Genomic DNA, 15,414 nt, shown 5'->3' with positions numbered 1-15,414 from the left:
AAATAAAATATATACGTATGTTCGCGCATTAATCTATTAGGAATAATATGGAAATTTGTATACGCAATTAAATTGGCTAAAATAATATTTAAAATTTAAAAATTTCTTAACAAAAAAGAAAATATATATTAAATTAAATCATACCTCGTTCTATTTAATCAGGAAACATAAAAAATCACAGATATGTTCCATTTCGTCCAAAATTAAAACTAAAGCATTTCATTTTCCTTCGAGAAATGCTTAACTATAAATAATTAAAATTATTATAAATACCGAGCACAAAAATTGTGCAATTATCCAAATGTGTTTTCAATATTACTGATAAGATTATTATTGTTTTTTTGTGCCATAATCATGTAGTAGTTGAGAATGTTTTAAGTACATATTAAACAGTAAGTAGTTATTAAGTAGTAAATTAACTAGATTTCCGCAAAATACATTGCAAGAAATAATTGTACTGCGAAGGCAATTTGTTATGTCTATTAAGATATATACCAGATATGTTGTTTATCCTGTCTCCAATATTTACCTTAAAATATTACAATAAATAAATCAATTAATAAAGACATCGTTTAAAATTTAAAAGATATTTTTGATTCAACAAAAATATCGACTGAAGTAAAATAATGTTTTAACTAATACTATGATATCACCTAAATAAGATTGTAAAAAATCGGAATAAAATTGTGCCTAAATATTATTGGAAATATAATCACGGAGTAAAAAGATATTCAAGATAATTTGATCCCATGTCTTCATCCTGTAGCACCAAATTGACACGTATAATTTAGAACCATGATGTGATGATATACATATCTTATTTCGTCAACAAGAATGATGAAGTCAAGCTATTTGCCTTTGTACAATTGCTGAATTAATATTATTTCATTATAATGTCGATGCTTCTTTGTCAGGAATATTTCTGAGTCCATTCGTTTCCCAGTAATAAACCGGAGGTCCAGGAGTAAAGCAATACTTCATGTCCAATGGCTCATCATTCTCAACATAGTACATCAAATAAAAGTTACACATTTCGTCTTCATTTGTAGAGCCTATATTAGTCCAAGTATCGCGTATATTTTGCATGGTGCAACGAGCTGCAACTCTATCATTCATGTTAATCGAAACATTATTGCTTACAGGATAAAACATCTGCGGCGTAAGAGGATCTCTTTTACCAAGTTCAATCCATTTCCAATCAGGTTTTATAACATATCCAGAAATGATTCTACCCAAGGAATGACTATGCGTTCTATATGCTATAGGATATATAGTTTTATTTTCTCTAATACTACAAGCGGATTCCATATATTCCACACTTCTAGGTGGTATAACACCCGCGGTTCCCAAAAGAAGTACACCGGCTAATTTATTTAGTGGACGCAAAGTGTAATGTAGAAATACTCCAGAATCATCGGTACTACCATCTTTGAAACGATCAATATGTGCGTAATGTACCTGAAGTACAATGTATTTGATTGGCGAATCACCTCCAACTTTAAAACCAACACCCTCTGGTAAATTCAAACGAGGCGCATCTCTAGCCCAAGCATACAAGATCTATATTATATAAAAAATTACTTTTTATATATTCTAATACATTTTTTTTAATTATAGACATTGAAAACTTATAAGTCATGTTTTACTTACTTGAGATCCTTCGCTGCAAGGAACAGCTGTTTCATGTTGGCCATTAAGAGATTGTGCCATCTCACCGCAGTCCCATACAGTCTTGGTACTTCCAGGTTTTGTACATCCATACAAGAGCATATGGTGAGCTGTTTCCATAGTAGCATTTGGCTCAAAGCCAACAATATAATAACTCCTACTTGGATCTACTTTTATCGGAGTGCATAAGTACAATTCTGGCTATAAATTATAAATACAAATTATTATTATTAATCATTAATATTTAACAATGAAATACTTCATATCACGTAGTTACATTTTTTACAATAAATCAAAAATAAGGAAATCATGAATATAATTATTATGAAATTTGCCTATGTTTAAAAATAAAAAAAAAAAACATAATATAATACCAATAATCATTTTCAATCGCAGAAACGTATTGTCGAGGTCTTAAAAATGCTATATAAATGTTCATGAAAAATATATAAAAATGTTCTTACCACGTTCGGGCTAACATTTGGCATTAATAAAGAATATTTTTTCACGTTAGAACAATCGATGGACTTAAAAACAATGCCAAATAAAATAACGAAAATAAATAAAACCTTTTCGTTCATTTTTCTATTATTATTATATAACGTTTAATAAATAATAAATTTAATTAAAAAAGCATTTACTTCGGTTATCGCGCGTTATGTCAAACTCAATAGGTCAATACAACTATAGTTTGCATTTAACACGTAGGACGCGCGTAGGCGTTATATACGTAAAAGTATAGACGTGATTACAGTTATAACTGAATCGATTTTACACATGGCGCCATCTTGAAAAAAGCGCGAAAACATACGACATTATGAAATGAAAAAAAAATATATATATTTCTAAAATGTTATTTAATCTAAAATAACAAGGCCTATTTAAATAGAAATATTCTATATTTTCTTCTATTTCTTCTTATTATTATTAGTTTTAATTTTTTGGACGGATTCGTATTATAATTAAAACAATATTATAATTTAACATTGTTAAAACATGAGTGCTATTTACAGTGTCTTCTCATTGACATTTTAAATAAAAATATTTAAGATAATCTTAAGCATAATTAAAGAATAATAATTATATTAATAATTATTGTCTTTTATTAATATAAATATCGCGAATTTGATCCGTGAGCCATTCTATAGCCGGTTGTAATCCTTCGCCAGTAACTGCATTTGTTGCTCGTATATGCCATGGTTTATTCTGGATTTTTTCCAATCCAAGACCTGCGACTAATTTAACAGTTGTTAATGAGTCCGGTAGATCCATTTTATTTGCCAAAAAAAGAATTGGTATTTTACGACCTGCAATAATAAAATTAAAAAATAATCTCAAACTGAAACTTTAATAAATTCAACAATTATTGTAATTATTATACCTGCTATGTCAGGATGTTGGAGTAGCATATCTAATTCTTCTTTAACAACAACTAATCTTAGTTTATCGCTACTGTCAATAATAAAAATAATCCCATGACATTCTTTATAATAATGTTCCCATAAGGATCTGTGACGATCATGACCCGACATATCAAACGCGGTAAAATTAACATTTTTGACTGGAAACAAGACGATATCGATGTTTTGTGTAAAATTGACAATTAATATATATATCTGTGAGTTTGTATGTGTACATTTTTATTTAATAATATAGATAATTACATATTACATAGAAATAGTCATTAATATTCGTGTATCTCTTTTTAATTTTATGAACTATTTAGTATTACTATATAAATGAGAACCACTAAGCTATAATCAGTTGAAAGTTTCTTGGCGGGACTTTATTTAAATATGTTTATATGTATACAATTTTAATTAATTTACAGTAGCATGGAATCAAATAAGTCGTCTTCTGATGATAAAAGCAATGAAGATGAAAATTTGTCCAAAGGTATGAATGAAAATAATTTATATATGAATATAATAAACCTAACCCTTAAAAATACTACTTAAAATATAATATTATTATGTTATATCAATTTTAGATGCATCAAGTGATAAAAGAAAAAAATTAGAGAAGGAAATAGAAGATTTAAAAGACTTGGTTAAACAATTGCAGGAAAAATTAAAAACTGTAAGATTAAATAATATTAAAGAAGGCATAAATAACCAAAATACAGTTGCCGATACAAATAAACAGGTTGTACCGATAAATTTAAATCATGAATTGTACCGATATAGCGGATTGTATTGTGCGCATACTACTGCAACTAAGCACGTAATTGGATTTAGTTTATTTTGGGAGCAACAGAAGGAAAATTTATATGCGATAGAATTTGTTAAGCTGAACAGAAAAATACAGATAGGTAAATGGGTAATGCCTATGTCAGTTGATATAAAACAGTTATCGTCAGAAGTAACACTTGACACGATAGCCGATATAGTTCCTTTTGCAAGAAATTGTAAACTGCATGTCGATTGTTATATGATGAGATTGCAACAATATCAACAATTCAAGGTATTTATTAAAATTGTTCTTCTTATGCATGAGTTAATAATAAATTAATACAAAATTTTCTTTCTTTTATATATTTTAGTCTTTCCTGGATAATTTGAATAATTGTAATGTGCAAACAAATTTGGGATATACTACATTTATATTAGAATTATCACACGTATACGATAAGATAAATGAAAGTTATGCTCGTATAACAATTTTTTTATGGTATAATTCTAAAAATAATAGACCAAATGAAATCAAATTTGAAGTACATGGAAATACACAATACAAAAAGGAGACCGAGAAAGAACTAACAAAATCCTTAAAAGTATTTTATAAAACTGATTTGATAACAGCATTTGGTAAGATTTTACAAGAAGACAACGCACATTTTACATGGAGAAGGGAGAAGAAGGATGATACTATATCAGAAATCGACGTATGAGTTTAATAATTATTGATTTTAATTTGTTTGTCTAGTTTTCTTCTAACATATAATAAATATCGAAAATATTTATAGGAATCCAGTGATTCAAAGGAGGATGAAGATAGCTTAAGTTTAGAAAAATCTAAAAATAAAATATTTAAGACAAGACAGAAGAGAACGATATCACTAGCAAAAAGTGCCAAAAGGATAAAAAAAGATAATGTCGATGAGAAATTAAAGCAACAGAATAAAAATGTAAAAAATCCAGAACGACCATTACAACAAGAGGTACACAAAGAAGCAAGTACGAGTAAACATATGAAAAATGCAATTTCTCTTAAACCGTCAAAAATTGTTAGGAAAAAATCAAAACTTCAAAATAATTTTTCCATTCAATTACGTTCACAACGAAAATCAGTAAATACTTCTAAAATGATAAATAATAAAGTAAAAAATGTAAAAAGTAATGTTACTAGTACTCCTAAACGCCTACATGCAAAAAAACTCACTTCAGTTGAAGAGTTACCTCAATTGGATATAAGTGACATAGTTGATAAGAAAAATAATGAATAAAAAAATCAAAAATATTGTTTTAATTTTTATACAACTTATATATATATATATATGTATATATATACATACATATATGTTTATGTACACATTAAGTTCATATATATAATTTATTCTTTATATAATTTAAAATTGTACACACATTATATTGTAATGAATTTAAGAAAAACAATAAATCGCTTTTAATATATCAATTTTTGTATATTATAATAAATAGAAAAATTATGAACCACAATATCGATAACAACAAATAAGTGCAATAAAAACATGTAAGTGCTGTAAAAAGCATCCACCGTCATTTGATCCTCAATATTTAACTTACATGAGAATTTTTCGACATTAAACCCAACCGTGGGCACTATGTCTATGCAACGGTCATCCTCATGTTTGAAATTATTTATGACCGTCGACTTACCACTGTTGTTAAGGCCGACTACTAAAACGTTTACTTCTTTCTTTCTGAGACCTAGAAGATTAGCTAAACGATCCAATAACCCCATTGTTTCTTCTCTGATTTTGTTATATTTATTGAACATCAATATTCCATTCCTACCCCTTCTCCTGATAGCGTCCAGTCTAGTTTTATCTATTTGAGACTAGAACTATCTATAATCATTTATACCTATACATCAAGGCCGTCAACCAGCTTTCCCTTCAAACGTATTTGACTTCAGCGATGGTACGGAAATAATATGAACTACAAACATAGCAGGGTTCTTTTTCAACATGCACCTGTCCTATTGATACATTAATCTACGTTGGTGATTACGGTTTAACGAAAAAAATTAATTTTCATTCAAAAATAACCCGCCTACGTATAATTTCAATTTATACATATACAGAGATTTCGAATTAAAATAATATTATATTTAATAATTATATATATACAGAAGAGAGAAAGAAATATTGAAGAAAAATAAAAAAAAAAAGGAATATGAATATATAAAAGTTATTTCAAAATTAACCATTCACGTACCTGTAAAAATATAAGTTACTAAAAAAACATTATAAAGTAATTAGTTTCTGTATATTAAATGGATAGAAGGAACTAAGGAAAGGGGTAAAAGAATATAATATTAATTGGGAAGTTAAAAGAAACTAATTACAATTATAATGTATATGGTAAGCGGTCTTTGGCTAGATTTTACTTGCAATGGAATGTTTAACATATAAAATATGTTAAACATTATACTGAAAGTAAAATACCATTGCCCAGGTCTAACCACGTGGAGGTAACCGCTTCTGAAGACCCGGGATGTGCATCCTGAAGATGTCCCCATCCGACGACCTAAGTCGAAACCCATAGAAAATGAAAACCTCGAGAACATTTTTTAATGAGCCCCACTCTTAGGCCCCACCCTAAGAGTTTTATTCGGAAAATTTTTACAATTACTATCGAGAATAAGAAGAAAAAATTAAATACTGAATAAGAAAATGAAACCGAGGAAGTGCATCTGAATAAAATTCAAGTAACATCGGTGATTTTATTTGGAAACTAATATACATTAATATAATATCGATAAATAAGCATACGGAGATAACAATTAATGAATATTTTATACATAATAATTGTCAATCTACTTAAAATATAGTGTTATAAAAATAAATGCATATAATTTTTGATTGATCTATGGCATCTGTAAAAGTAAAGAAAATACATTAAAAATAACTATCATACATGTGCAATGCTACGAGGAAAACAATAAATGGATTAAATTACTTCATTTATATTGAGAAATAATTATTTTATATTACCGTTTACCGTTTACCATTTATTTTTTTTATAAATTTTTCTATCCTTAACAAGGAGACGGTCAGTGAGTCCCACCTCAGATTTTTTTCAAATTTTGCACACTTGTAGTACTCCATTAGAAAATTAATTCTTCTGAAAATAAGCCGTAGATAGAAAACACGGATTGAAATTTCACATTAATACGTATTTTTTTGGCTGTAGTAGTGTAGTTGCTAGAGTAGCTACAGTGTGTGTGCGTTTTTCACGTCGTCGATACCTATATCTTATCTTGACAGCGCTAACAAGTATGTTTACCTTTCTTTCTTTCATTTTCTCTTCGTCCTTTTTCTTTGCTTTCTTATTTCTTTTTTTCGTTATTGTTTTATTCGTTTTTTTCGTTATCATATCGAAAGATAAACAGGTTTATAACTAAATGTTTCATATCTGCTTTCTTATTTTACCGATTTCTTAGATTTCTTAAATTACTATAAACGCCTGGCATTGTTCATAATTTTGGCATTTTTCAAATAATCCATAACATATACATATCAAAGAAAAAAAAAAGAAATTTAAAAGTTCTCACGATGGAATTCTCATTGAAGAAATTTCTAATTATTAATTATACGAATAAAAGGGATGATTTTTTCATGAACACTAAAACATACATAGTTTTTCTTTTTTCCTTTTTTTTTTAATATTCTCACAACATGACAAAATATATTACCAATGTAAGAAAAATATTATACATAATTATATTATAATTATAATAATAATTACGAATAGATAATAAAATACATCAATATGATTTCAGGATAAAACTAATCATAGAATAATTGAATATAAATTTAAATTAAATAAGTTCATCCTTCATTCGAATTTCTCCATAAATTCATTTCCATCATCCTTTTAATTCTTCGTTTGCTTCATTTTCTTCGTCCTTGCCATTAATCGGGTACACTTTTTTTTTTAATTAGGAAAACTAGAAAAAAAACAAAATAATGAAATATTTTTAATTTAAATATTAACAAATATAAAAAATGCAAATGCAAAAAAATTAAATAAATATATCGGTATTATATTAATTTTTAATACCAACCGAGGATATTAAATCAATGGTTTCTTTATAAAGAGGCATTGTATTGCGCTTATTGGCGTATTTAATAAGTACATGCGATTTATAAAACAATTCATGTCTACTATTGTTCTTACAAAATACACATACATTTTGTTCTGATTTCTTTAACTGTTTCTCTTTAGACCGTAGTTGAAGAAGAGGTCTTGCTATGGTTGATATCGGATTCACCCTCTGCGCCACAGATTCAGATTCATACTCGACATTAACTCCGTTCAAACGGTATTCATCCATCGGATGAACCCCTTCCGCCTCAGGTTTAGGACAGTTTTTAACATCAATGTCATTATGATGTGAATCATTTAATGCATTCCCTGCGTAGAAAAGACAAAAAAATAATTTACGTAATATGACATTAAGACTTATTTTTTATTACCGAACATATATTCTTGTTAATGATTTTTTGCAATTTTAGTATAGTATTATGATTATACAGTTAATCGCATTACAATCTAATGGTTCATTCTAATGAAAGAGAGCAGACACATACGAAAAAAATATATAATCCAACGTAAGCGAATTTTTATAAGTATAAAATATTAGAAATTTTGTAAAAAACGAACATTCGAATTTACTTTAAAAAAAATTTGTCGTTTCTAAGAAAAGATCTAAAGAAAAATGTTTCAAGTATTTTTTTAATAAAAAAACGAGGAAAAAATAATCTTTCAAACATTTACTGCCTCTGGATTTGTTTCGCGAATGTGATTCGAACGTTTAAGAATAATAATATAACATAGGTACAAATCAAATAGAAATAGATTAGAAAAATTCAAAATACGTTTGAAAGATTTGTTGCGTATCCCACGCAACGAGTGAGTAGGGCGAAGCACCTAGGCGCGTACGGCCCTGCCAAAGCGTTAGACGCGTGCGACAAAGCAATATCGTTGTTTTTAGTGGTAACCACGGTAGCGCTAAGATGCCTGCAAGGGCTCTTTCTTTATTCTAGCTCGCGTTCTCCCACTACATTTATCACGCCAATCATATGTATCGACAGCCGCGTTATGCTCGGACTTTTCGGTGATTGGTGCAGCATTGCATCGCCTTTTGGTATAAAAGCCAGCGCGTTTTTGCGCCGGTTGTCACTCTGGATTCATCGCTCGAGATTCATCTAGCTGAGACTTGCGAGAACTACTTCAAGGAGAATTCTTTGTTTGCGTAATACCATATCATCTAAGTTCGGCCAGCGACAAGGGACAAAGGTCCTGCACGTGGCCAGAATTATCCGGATTTGTGGATTCTTCTTCATCGTTTTCAACCAGGGTTTTTATGCCGAAAGGCTTTTCCCTGACGAGCCAATAAAGCGTACTTTTTAGTACTGATTGGGCTCAAATAAAGTTGTTATTGTGTTCTTTATTTTCCTATCCTCCTTCCCATTAATAAGGAATCTCGATATCACTCGTAAGGGCATTTTTCGATTCACTACTATCCACTGGAGTACCGATTAAGGCATCGGTCGCATCAACATTTTGGTCCTTCGAGCCGGATCGAGGGAGCTTCCTCCCCACTCTTCGTCCGGCGTCTATTGTGCATACAGTCTTCTTCAACGGAGGAGAAAGAGGCAACGGAAGACTTCCGATCGAGCAACAAAGGAGGTATTGCATCATCGCTACAAGCCGAGAAGCTTCTATTGTTCCGGTGCGTGAGTACGCTGCACGGGACGCCTTATTCAGAGGATTCACGTGAGTTTTGTAATTTCTGTTGCTTGATCATTCTTCGAAGTTGTATTTTTCCCCCTCTTTTCTCTTCTTAATTTTGCCTTTTGTCGTGAAAATGCCTCGTTCGAGTAGTGCACGTGGTGATGTTGAGCGCGTTATACGTAGATTCGAGTATGTAAAGAGAAATTCGCGCAATTTCAAAAGGCGGTGAGCGAGATAGATCATACCAACCCGCGCGATATAATGAAATTAAAGCTTAGAATTTCCAAAGTTGATAAGAATGTGGCAATATTAGAGGATTGATAGAAAAGACTTCCGGTGAAACGATGGGAACGCTGGTTGACGAAATTCACAATCATGTCGAGTCAGTCATCGACGCCAGGGCGGAGGCGGAATTGATCATTAATAGAGCTGAATCGGTAGCCACTTTAGACACAAATGCGCCTACTACGAATCTATTGTCTCCAGTTAGCACTACGGTTAGCAATCCGTCCGTAGATAGCATTTACAGAGTACCGGCGGTACAATTACCTCGTTTTGACGGGCAGCATGAGGAATGGCCGAGTTTCGCGGACACGTTTCAATCGGTGATAGGAGATAATCCCGCGATTCGCGATATACAAAAATTTGCATATTTGAAATCATGTTTATCGGGACCGGCCGCGGAGAAAATAAGAGTTTTGGAAATTACCGCGGATAATTATCCGATTGCGTGGAAGACCTTAGTCGAGTGCTATGACAATCCGTTAATATTAATAAATAAGCACGTACGAGCTATTTTAGAGGGTCCCCCTATTGACAGTGAATTTCCCTCGTCTTTAATTGCCGCGTCCGATGCGCTAAGCGCAAATTATAGGGCTTTAGTAGCGACTAAAAAAGTGTTTGTCGATCAATTTGCTATTGCCGCACATCTTTCGCGAGTGGATCCAGCAACACGGCTTCAATGGGAACAACGGTATTCCCGAGATGCTTTACCGACGGTAGACGAATTTGTGATATTTTTGCGCGATCGGGGAAATGCGCTAGTAAACTCCCAGCCGGCAGAACATTCTAAAAGAATTAACAATAGCAGAAGGAACGCACCGTTAGGACCCGAGAGAAATTTTCGCTCAAGGAATTTGATGCGTAACGAGCCGCGGTTTAATTCTCCGCGAAATTGGCCGCGAATTTCCGACCGAGGACAAGTTCAAGCGTATTCCACAAGCGCGACTGTCTCGTGTGGCATATGTCGCGAGAGGCATAACACATCGGAGTGTGAGCAGCTACTGAGAGCCGAGCCCGAGGAGCGCAGAAGAATCGTGGTTAACGCCAATTTGTGTTGTAATTGTTTACAAGCTGGTCACCGCGTATACACATGTATTAAGAATGACTGCTGCAGTAAGTGCAACGGCAGGCATCATGAGTTGTTACATGTGAGAGAGGCCGTTGCAGAAGGTGCAGCGGCGGGCATCACGAATTGTTGCGTTCGAACGGCGTCGGCGGTGCAGAATGCACATGTAGAGCTCCATCACTCGCAGGCACCCGCGCTGTTACTAACTGCAGTGGTGCATTTGCTGGATCGCGACGGCAGGCCGCACGAGTGTCGTGTGCTCCTGGATTCGGGTTCCGAAGCACATTTCTTAACGATCCGGTTCGCGAATCTTCTGCGAATAGCCAAACGGGACGTGAATGTACCCATTTCTGGCGTAAACCAAACGGAAACTAGAGTCAAACAGGCAATATTAGCAACGTTGAAATCGCGAACAGAAAATTACGCGTTAGAATTACAATTCTTATTATTACCCACTGTAACGAATAGGTTGCCTTCGCAACGAATTCCGCAAGAAGAATTGACTATACCGGCAGGGATCCAATTGGCAGATCCCAAGTTTTATGAGCCCGCGAATATCGACGCGATTCTCGGTGTCGAGATTTTTGCTTCACTATGGCGCGCAGGTCAGAGCATTAGGTTGAATGAAAATTTAATGGCACAAGGAACTGTACTAGGATGGCTCGTTATGAGCACAGGAAATACGCGCACTCCGCAGAGCGTTAATTGCCACACGGCCACGGTAGATTTGAACTCACAATTGGAAAAATTCTGGAAAATTGAGGAAGTAGCTGAGAGTAGTATTAGGTCGCACGAGGAAAATTTGTGCGAAGCACATTACAGAAGCAACACGCGACGGGATGATACTGGCAGATATATAGTGAGATTGCCCTTTAAGGAAGAAAATCAGTTAGGAGATTCGTATACGAGCGCGTTACGAAGATTTCACGCATTAGAGCGATCATTATCGCGCAAGCCGAAAATTAGAGATGAATATATTAAATTCTTATCCGAATATGAAGAACTAGGGCATATGACAAGGATAGAAGGGGGACCCCACGAAGATAGATTCTATTTACCGCATCATGCTGTATTAAAGCATACTAGTATTACGACCAAATTGCGAGTAGTGTTCGACGCGTCGGCAAAAACCAGCAACGGGAAATCTTTGAATAACGTATTAATGGTTGGCCCAACCATACAGGAGGATCTATTTGCACTTTTAGTAAGATTTAGATCACATGCTATTGCTATTACCGCGGACATCGCGAAGATGTATCGGCAGATAATAATTGATCCGCGCGATCGCAAATATCAAACTATACTGTGGCGTCGACAGGAAAGTGATCCCGTGAAAACATATAGATTAAATACAGTAACCTATGGAACTGCCTCCGCGTCGTTTTTAGCAACTCGTACGTTACATCAACTCGCGAGCGACGAATTTAACAGATTCCCGAGAGCTGCCATCGCGCTTAAAGAAGATTTCTATGTAGACGACTTGTTAACCGGAGCGCGTACGGTTAGGGAAGCGAAGCAAGTCCGCGACGAGTTAATAAGTATAACCGCAGGGGCAGGCATGCATTGCGGCAATGGGCGTCAAATTGCGCCGAGATTCTAAAGGACTTAGATACCGCAGATAATAACATCATAAATTTAGATTCGTCAGGAACGATAAAAACATTAGGTGTTAATTGGAACGCGGCCGAAGACAACATAGGCTATACGGTAAAGCGAGCAGCTGATCCATCGAAGGTTACTAAGCGTGTTATATTGTCCGAAATTTCTCAGTTATTCGACCCGCTAGGTTTATTAGGACCGGTAGTAATCAACGCGAAATTGATGATGCAACGGCTATGGCAATTAAAATCAACATGGGACGAAGATGTCCCCGCCGATATATATAAAATATGGCAGGAGTTCCGCCAAAATCTCCACACGCTCGAGGAGATAAGGTTCGCGCGCAACGTAGCAGGTGATGGAGAGAAATGGAAATGCATGGTTTTTGTGACGCGAGCGAAAGGGCTTACGGCGCGTGCATTTATGTTAAAACGTTAGGAAAAAATCCCACTTTACGATTAGTCTGCGCCAAATCCAAGGTAGCGCCGCTTAAAACGCAATCGCTTCCGCGACTAGAACTTTGCGGCGCCTTAATACTTTCGCGTCTCTTTAAGGCCACTAAAAACGCTTTGCGTAGAAATGATTTCTGCCGTACAATATTTTGGACGGACTCTACGGTAGTTTTGCATTGGCTCAACACTCCGCCTCACACGTTAAAAACCTACGTAGCACATCGCGTAGCTGAAATTCAAGAGAGCACAGCTCGCGAGCTGTGGCGTCATGTATCGTCCGAACATAACCCCGCGGATTTAATTTCTCGCGGCGTTACACCTGCCGAACTCCGTGAAAGTAAGCTCTGGAAGTCCGGTCCTGTATGGCTTATCCAGCCGGAATCAAATTGGCCGCATAGTAGATTAGAACCAATCGAAATCCCGGAAAAGAAAAGGATTGTAACTCACGCAAGGGTAGCTACTCCGTTCGAACTATTTAGACGGTACTCCTCGTTCGTCAAATTAAAGCGCATTATCGCGTATTGCGTTAGATTCGCACGTAACTCGCGCAATTTAAAAGAGAAAAGAATAATGGGTGAGTTAACCGTGGACGAATTGAAAGGCGCGGAAATAATCGCGATTAGATTGATACAGGAAGAAGCATTTCCCGAGATCATCAAATTAATCAAGTCCGGTAAAGAGGTTTGCGCATCATTCTCCGTATTAGCCCGTTTGTAGACAATTTAGGAATATTAAGAGTTGGAGGTAGATTGGCAAGGAGCAACTTGCCATACGAGCAAAGGCATCCCGCATTATTGCCGAAAGACCATACAATTACAAACGCGATAATACGCGAAAAGCACCATCAAATAGGGCACGGTGGTACGCAAGCCACTTTGAACGCACTTCGCGAATCGTTTTGGCCAATAAATGGGAGAAGTAGCGTTAAGCGCGTAATATATAAATGCATTACTTGTCGACGTTTAAAACCCGCTACGCCGCAATATCCTATGAGTGATCTACCTGCCAGTCGTCTTCTACCGAATCGTCCGTTTATCCACACCGGCGTAGATTTCTGCGGTCCGTTATTCATCAAGGAAAGGCAACACCGGAACCGTGGTCGCGCGAAAATATATGTGGCGGTATTCGTCTGTTTTAGCACCAAGGCCGTTCATTTAGAACTCGTGAATGATCTAACGACTGAAGCATTTTTAGCAGCTTTGCGTAGATTTATGGCACGCCGTGGAAAATGTTCGGACATATATTCCGACAACGCGACTAATTTCGTAGGTGCGGCGAACGAATAGAAGCGCGCGTCTCGCGAAGTTTGGTAAATGAAGGAATCAAGTGGCATTTCATCCCACCCCGTTCCCCCCATTTTGGAGGTCTATGGGAGGCGGCCGTAAAATCATTTAAATATCATCTAGTTCGAATTATAGGCGAGACATTGCTATCTTACGAGGCATTATTAACATACGTCCTCGAGATAGAGGCGATTCTTAACTCGCGTCCTATCACGCCTCTGTCTAATGACCCGAATGATTTGCGCGCTCTTACACCTGGGCATTTTCTAATTGGAAATTCGTTTACGAGTTTGCCAGAGGACGAATACAGGGATATACCATCCGGGCGCCTGTCCCAATGGCAGCACGTACAGCAGATGAGACAGCATTTTTGGAACCGATGGAATAAGGAATATTTGAACGAGCAGACGGTCCGTAAAAAATGGCACAGAGGCACAGCAGACAAAATAAGTCCGGGTACACTAGTCATCTTGCGAGAAGATAATTCCCCTCCACTCAAATGGTCATTAGGACGTATCGCGGAGTACATAAAGGAGCCGACGGTATAGCACGCGTGGCGAGCGTAAAAACTGCCAACGGTCTTGTAAAGCGCGGTATTAAACGTCTTTCTCCTTTACCAAGCGATTTATAAAAAAAAAAAATTTTTTCTTTTTGTAATTAAGTCGCGTTAATTACTGAATATGTATTGTAATATGCGGTTAACAGTATGTATATATAGTTTATAATTTGTATTTAAGTGTGCGCATTTTGGTTTTTAAATTTTGAACGGTGCCCGTTCAAGGGGGGGAGTATGTTGCGTATCCCACGCAACGAGTGAGTAGGGCGAAGCACCTAGGCGCGTACGGCCCTGCCAAAGCGTTAGACGCGTGCGACAAAGCAATATCGTTGTTTTTAGTGGTAACCACGGTAGCGCTAAGATGCCTGCAAGGGCTCTTTCTTTATTCTAGCTCGCGTTCTCCCACTACATTTATCACGCCAATCATATGTATCGACAGCCGCGTTATGCTCGGACTTTTCGGTGATTGGTGCAGCATTGCATCGCCTTTTGGTATAAAAGCCAGCGCGTTTTTGCGCCGGTTGTCACTCTGGATTCATCGCTCGAGATTCATCTAGCTGAGACT

At 35.4% G+C, this 15,414-nt stretch overlaps 4 protein-coding genes and 1 long non-coding RNA gene across 6 annotated transcripts; 2 read left to right on the top strand and 3 right to left on the bottom strand.

Moving 5' to 3' along the window:
- Positions 1-306: 306 nt before the first annotated feature.
- On the bottom strand, positions 307-2,394 carry LOC122525337 (peptidylglycine alpha-hydroxylating monooxygenase). Its single transcript, XM_043648064.1, has 3 exons — positions 2,133-2,394; positions 1,651-1,869; positions 307-1,560 (listed from the first exon to the last, which is right to left on the bottom strand). Exons 1-3 carry the CDS (start codon positions 2,247-2,249, stop codon positions 889-891), a joined length of 1,008 nt encoding a protein of 335 aa, XP_043503999.1. The 5' UTR covers positions 2,250-2,394; the 3' UTR covers positions 307-888.
- Positions 2,395-2,756: 362 nt separating this feature from the next.
- LOC122525322 (ADP-ribosylation factor-like protein 6) lies at positions 2,757-5,907 on the bottom strand. Of its 2 annotated transcripts, none has more exons than XM_043648054.1 (3): positions 5,526-5,907; positions 3,050-3,229; positions 2,757-2,975 (listed from the first exon to the last, which is right to left on the bottom strand). In XM_043648054.1, the coding sequence occupies exons 1-3, from the start codon at positions 5,644-5,646 to the stop codon at positions 2,761-2,763; spliced, it is 516 nt and encodes a 171-aa protein (XP_043503989.1). In that variant the 5' UTR covers positions 5,647-5,907; the 3' UTR covers positions 2,757-2,760. The 2 variants fall into 2 exon arrangements, with proteins under 2 accessions (XP_043503989.1, XP_043503980.1); XM_043648045.1 differs by having other exon boundaries at positions 5,433-5,901.
- On the top strand, positions 3,986-5,127 carry LOC122525313. The gene is made up of 3 exons (XM_043648037.1): positions 3,986-4,131; positions 4,211-4,552; positions 4,634-5,127. Exons 1-3 carry the CDS (start codon positions 3,991-3,993, stop codon positions 5,111-5,113), a joined length of 963 nt encoding a protein of 320 aa, XP_043503972.1. The 5' UTR covers positions 3,986-3,990; the 3' UTR covers positions 5,114-5,127.
- A 1,848-nt stretch (positions 5,908-7,755) lies between the features above and the next one.
- LOC122525162 lies at positions 7,756-9,114 on the bottom strand. Its single transcript, XR_006305723.1, has 3 exons — positions 8,753-9,114; positions 8,065-8,288; positions 7,756-7,821 (listed from the first exon to the last, which is right to left on the bottom strand). It is a non-coding gene; the product is annotated as an uncharacterized LOC122525162 (long non-coding RNA).
- An 841-nt stretch (positions 9,115-9,955) lies between these two features.
- LOC122525925 lies at positions 9,956-14,841 on the top strand. The gene is made up of 5 exons (XM_043648968.1): positions 9,956-12,455; positions 12,599-12,913; positions 13,021-13,683; positions 13,728-14,279; positions 14,429-14,841. The coding sequence occupies exons 1-5, from the start codon at positions 9,956-9,958 to the stop codon at positions 14,839-14,841; spliced, it is 4,443 nt and encodes a 1,480-aa protein (XP_043504903.1).
- Positions 14,842-15,414: the final 573 nt, after the last annotated feature.

Source organism: Polistes fuscatus, unplaced genomic scaffold (genome assembly GCF_010416935.1).
Source record: "Polistes fuscatus isolate 324 unplaced genomic scaffold, CU_Pfus_HIC Scaffold10, whole genome shotgun sequence".
In the NCBI taxonomy this organism is placed as follows: Eukaryota; Metazoa; Arthropoda; class Insecta; order Hymenoptera; family Vespidae; genus Polistes; species Polistes fuscatus.
The sequence above is the reverse complement of the archived record's forward strand: the minus strand, read 5'-3'. Positions and strand labels throughout refer to the sequence as shown.

Excerpts from the sequence above, each read along its gene's own strand:
- LOC122525337 (XM_043648064.1), bottom strand. The coding sequence starts at position 2,249 with ATGAACGAAAAGGTTTTATTTATTTTCGTTATTTTATTTGGCATTGTT. Across the intron at positions 1,870-2,132 it reads CAAATGTTAGCCCGAACGTG|CCAGAATTGTACTTATGCAC; the intron begins GTAAGAACATTT and ends TATAATTTATAG. Across the intron at positions 1,561-1,650 it reads CTTGCAGCGAAGGATCTCAA|ATCTTGTATGCTTGGGCTAG; the intron begins GTAAGTAAAACA and ends TATATAATATAG.
- LOC122525313 (XM_043648037.1), top strand. The coding sequence starts at position 3,991 with ATGCCTATGTCAGTTGATATAAAACAGTTATCGTCAGAAGTAACACTT. Across the intron at positions 4,132-4,210 it reads AACAATATCAACAATTCAAG|TCTTTCCTGGATAATTTGAA; the intron begins GTATTTATTAAA and ends TATATATTTTAG. Across the intron at positions 4,553-4,633 it reads ATACTATATCAGAAATCGAC|GAATCCAGTGATTCAAAGGA; the intron begins GTATGAGTTTAA and ends AAATATTTATAG.
- LOC122525322 (XM_043648045.1), bottom strand. The coding sequence starts at position 5,646 with ATGTTCAATAAATATAACAAAATCAGAGAAGAAACAATGGGGTTATTG. Across the intron at positions 3,230-5,432 it reads TAATGTCGAAAAATTCTCAT|TCAAAAATGTTAATTTTACC; the intron begins GTAAGTTAAATA and ends TCTTGTTTCCAG. Across the intron at positions 2,976-3,049 it reads CCAACATCCTGACATAGCAG|GTCGTAAAATACCAATTCTT; the intron begins GTATAATAATTA and ends TTATTATTGCAG.
- LOC122525925 (XM_043648968.1), top strand. The coding sequence starts at position 9,956 with ATGGGAACGCTGGTTGACGAAATTCACAATCATGTCGAGTCAGTCATC. Across the intron at positions 12,914-13,020 it reads GTTCGCGCGCAACGTAGCAG|TCTGCGCCAAATCCAAGGTA; the intron begins GTGATGGAGAGA and ends CTTTACGATTAG. Across the intron at positions 14,280-14,428 it reads CAACGCGACTAATTTCGTAG|GCGAGACATTGCTATCTTAC; the intron begins GTGCGGCGAACG and ends TTCGAATTATAG.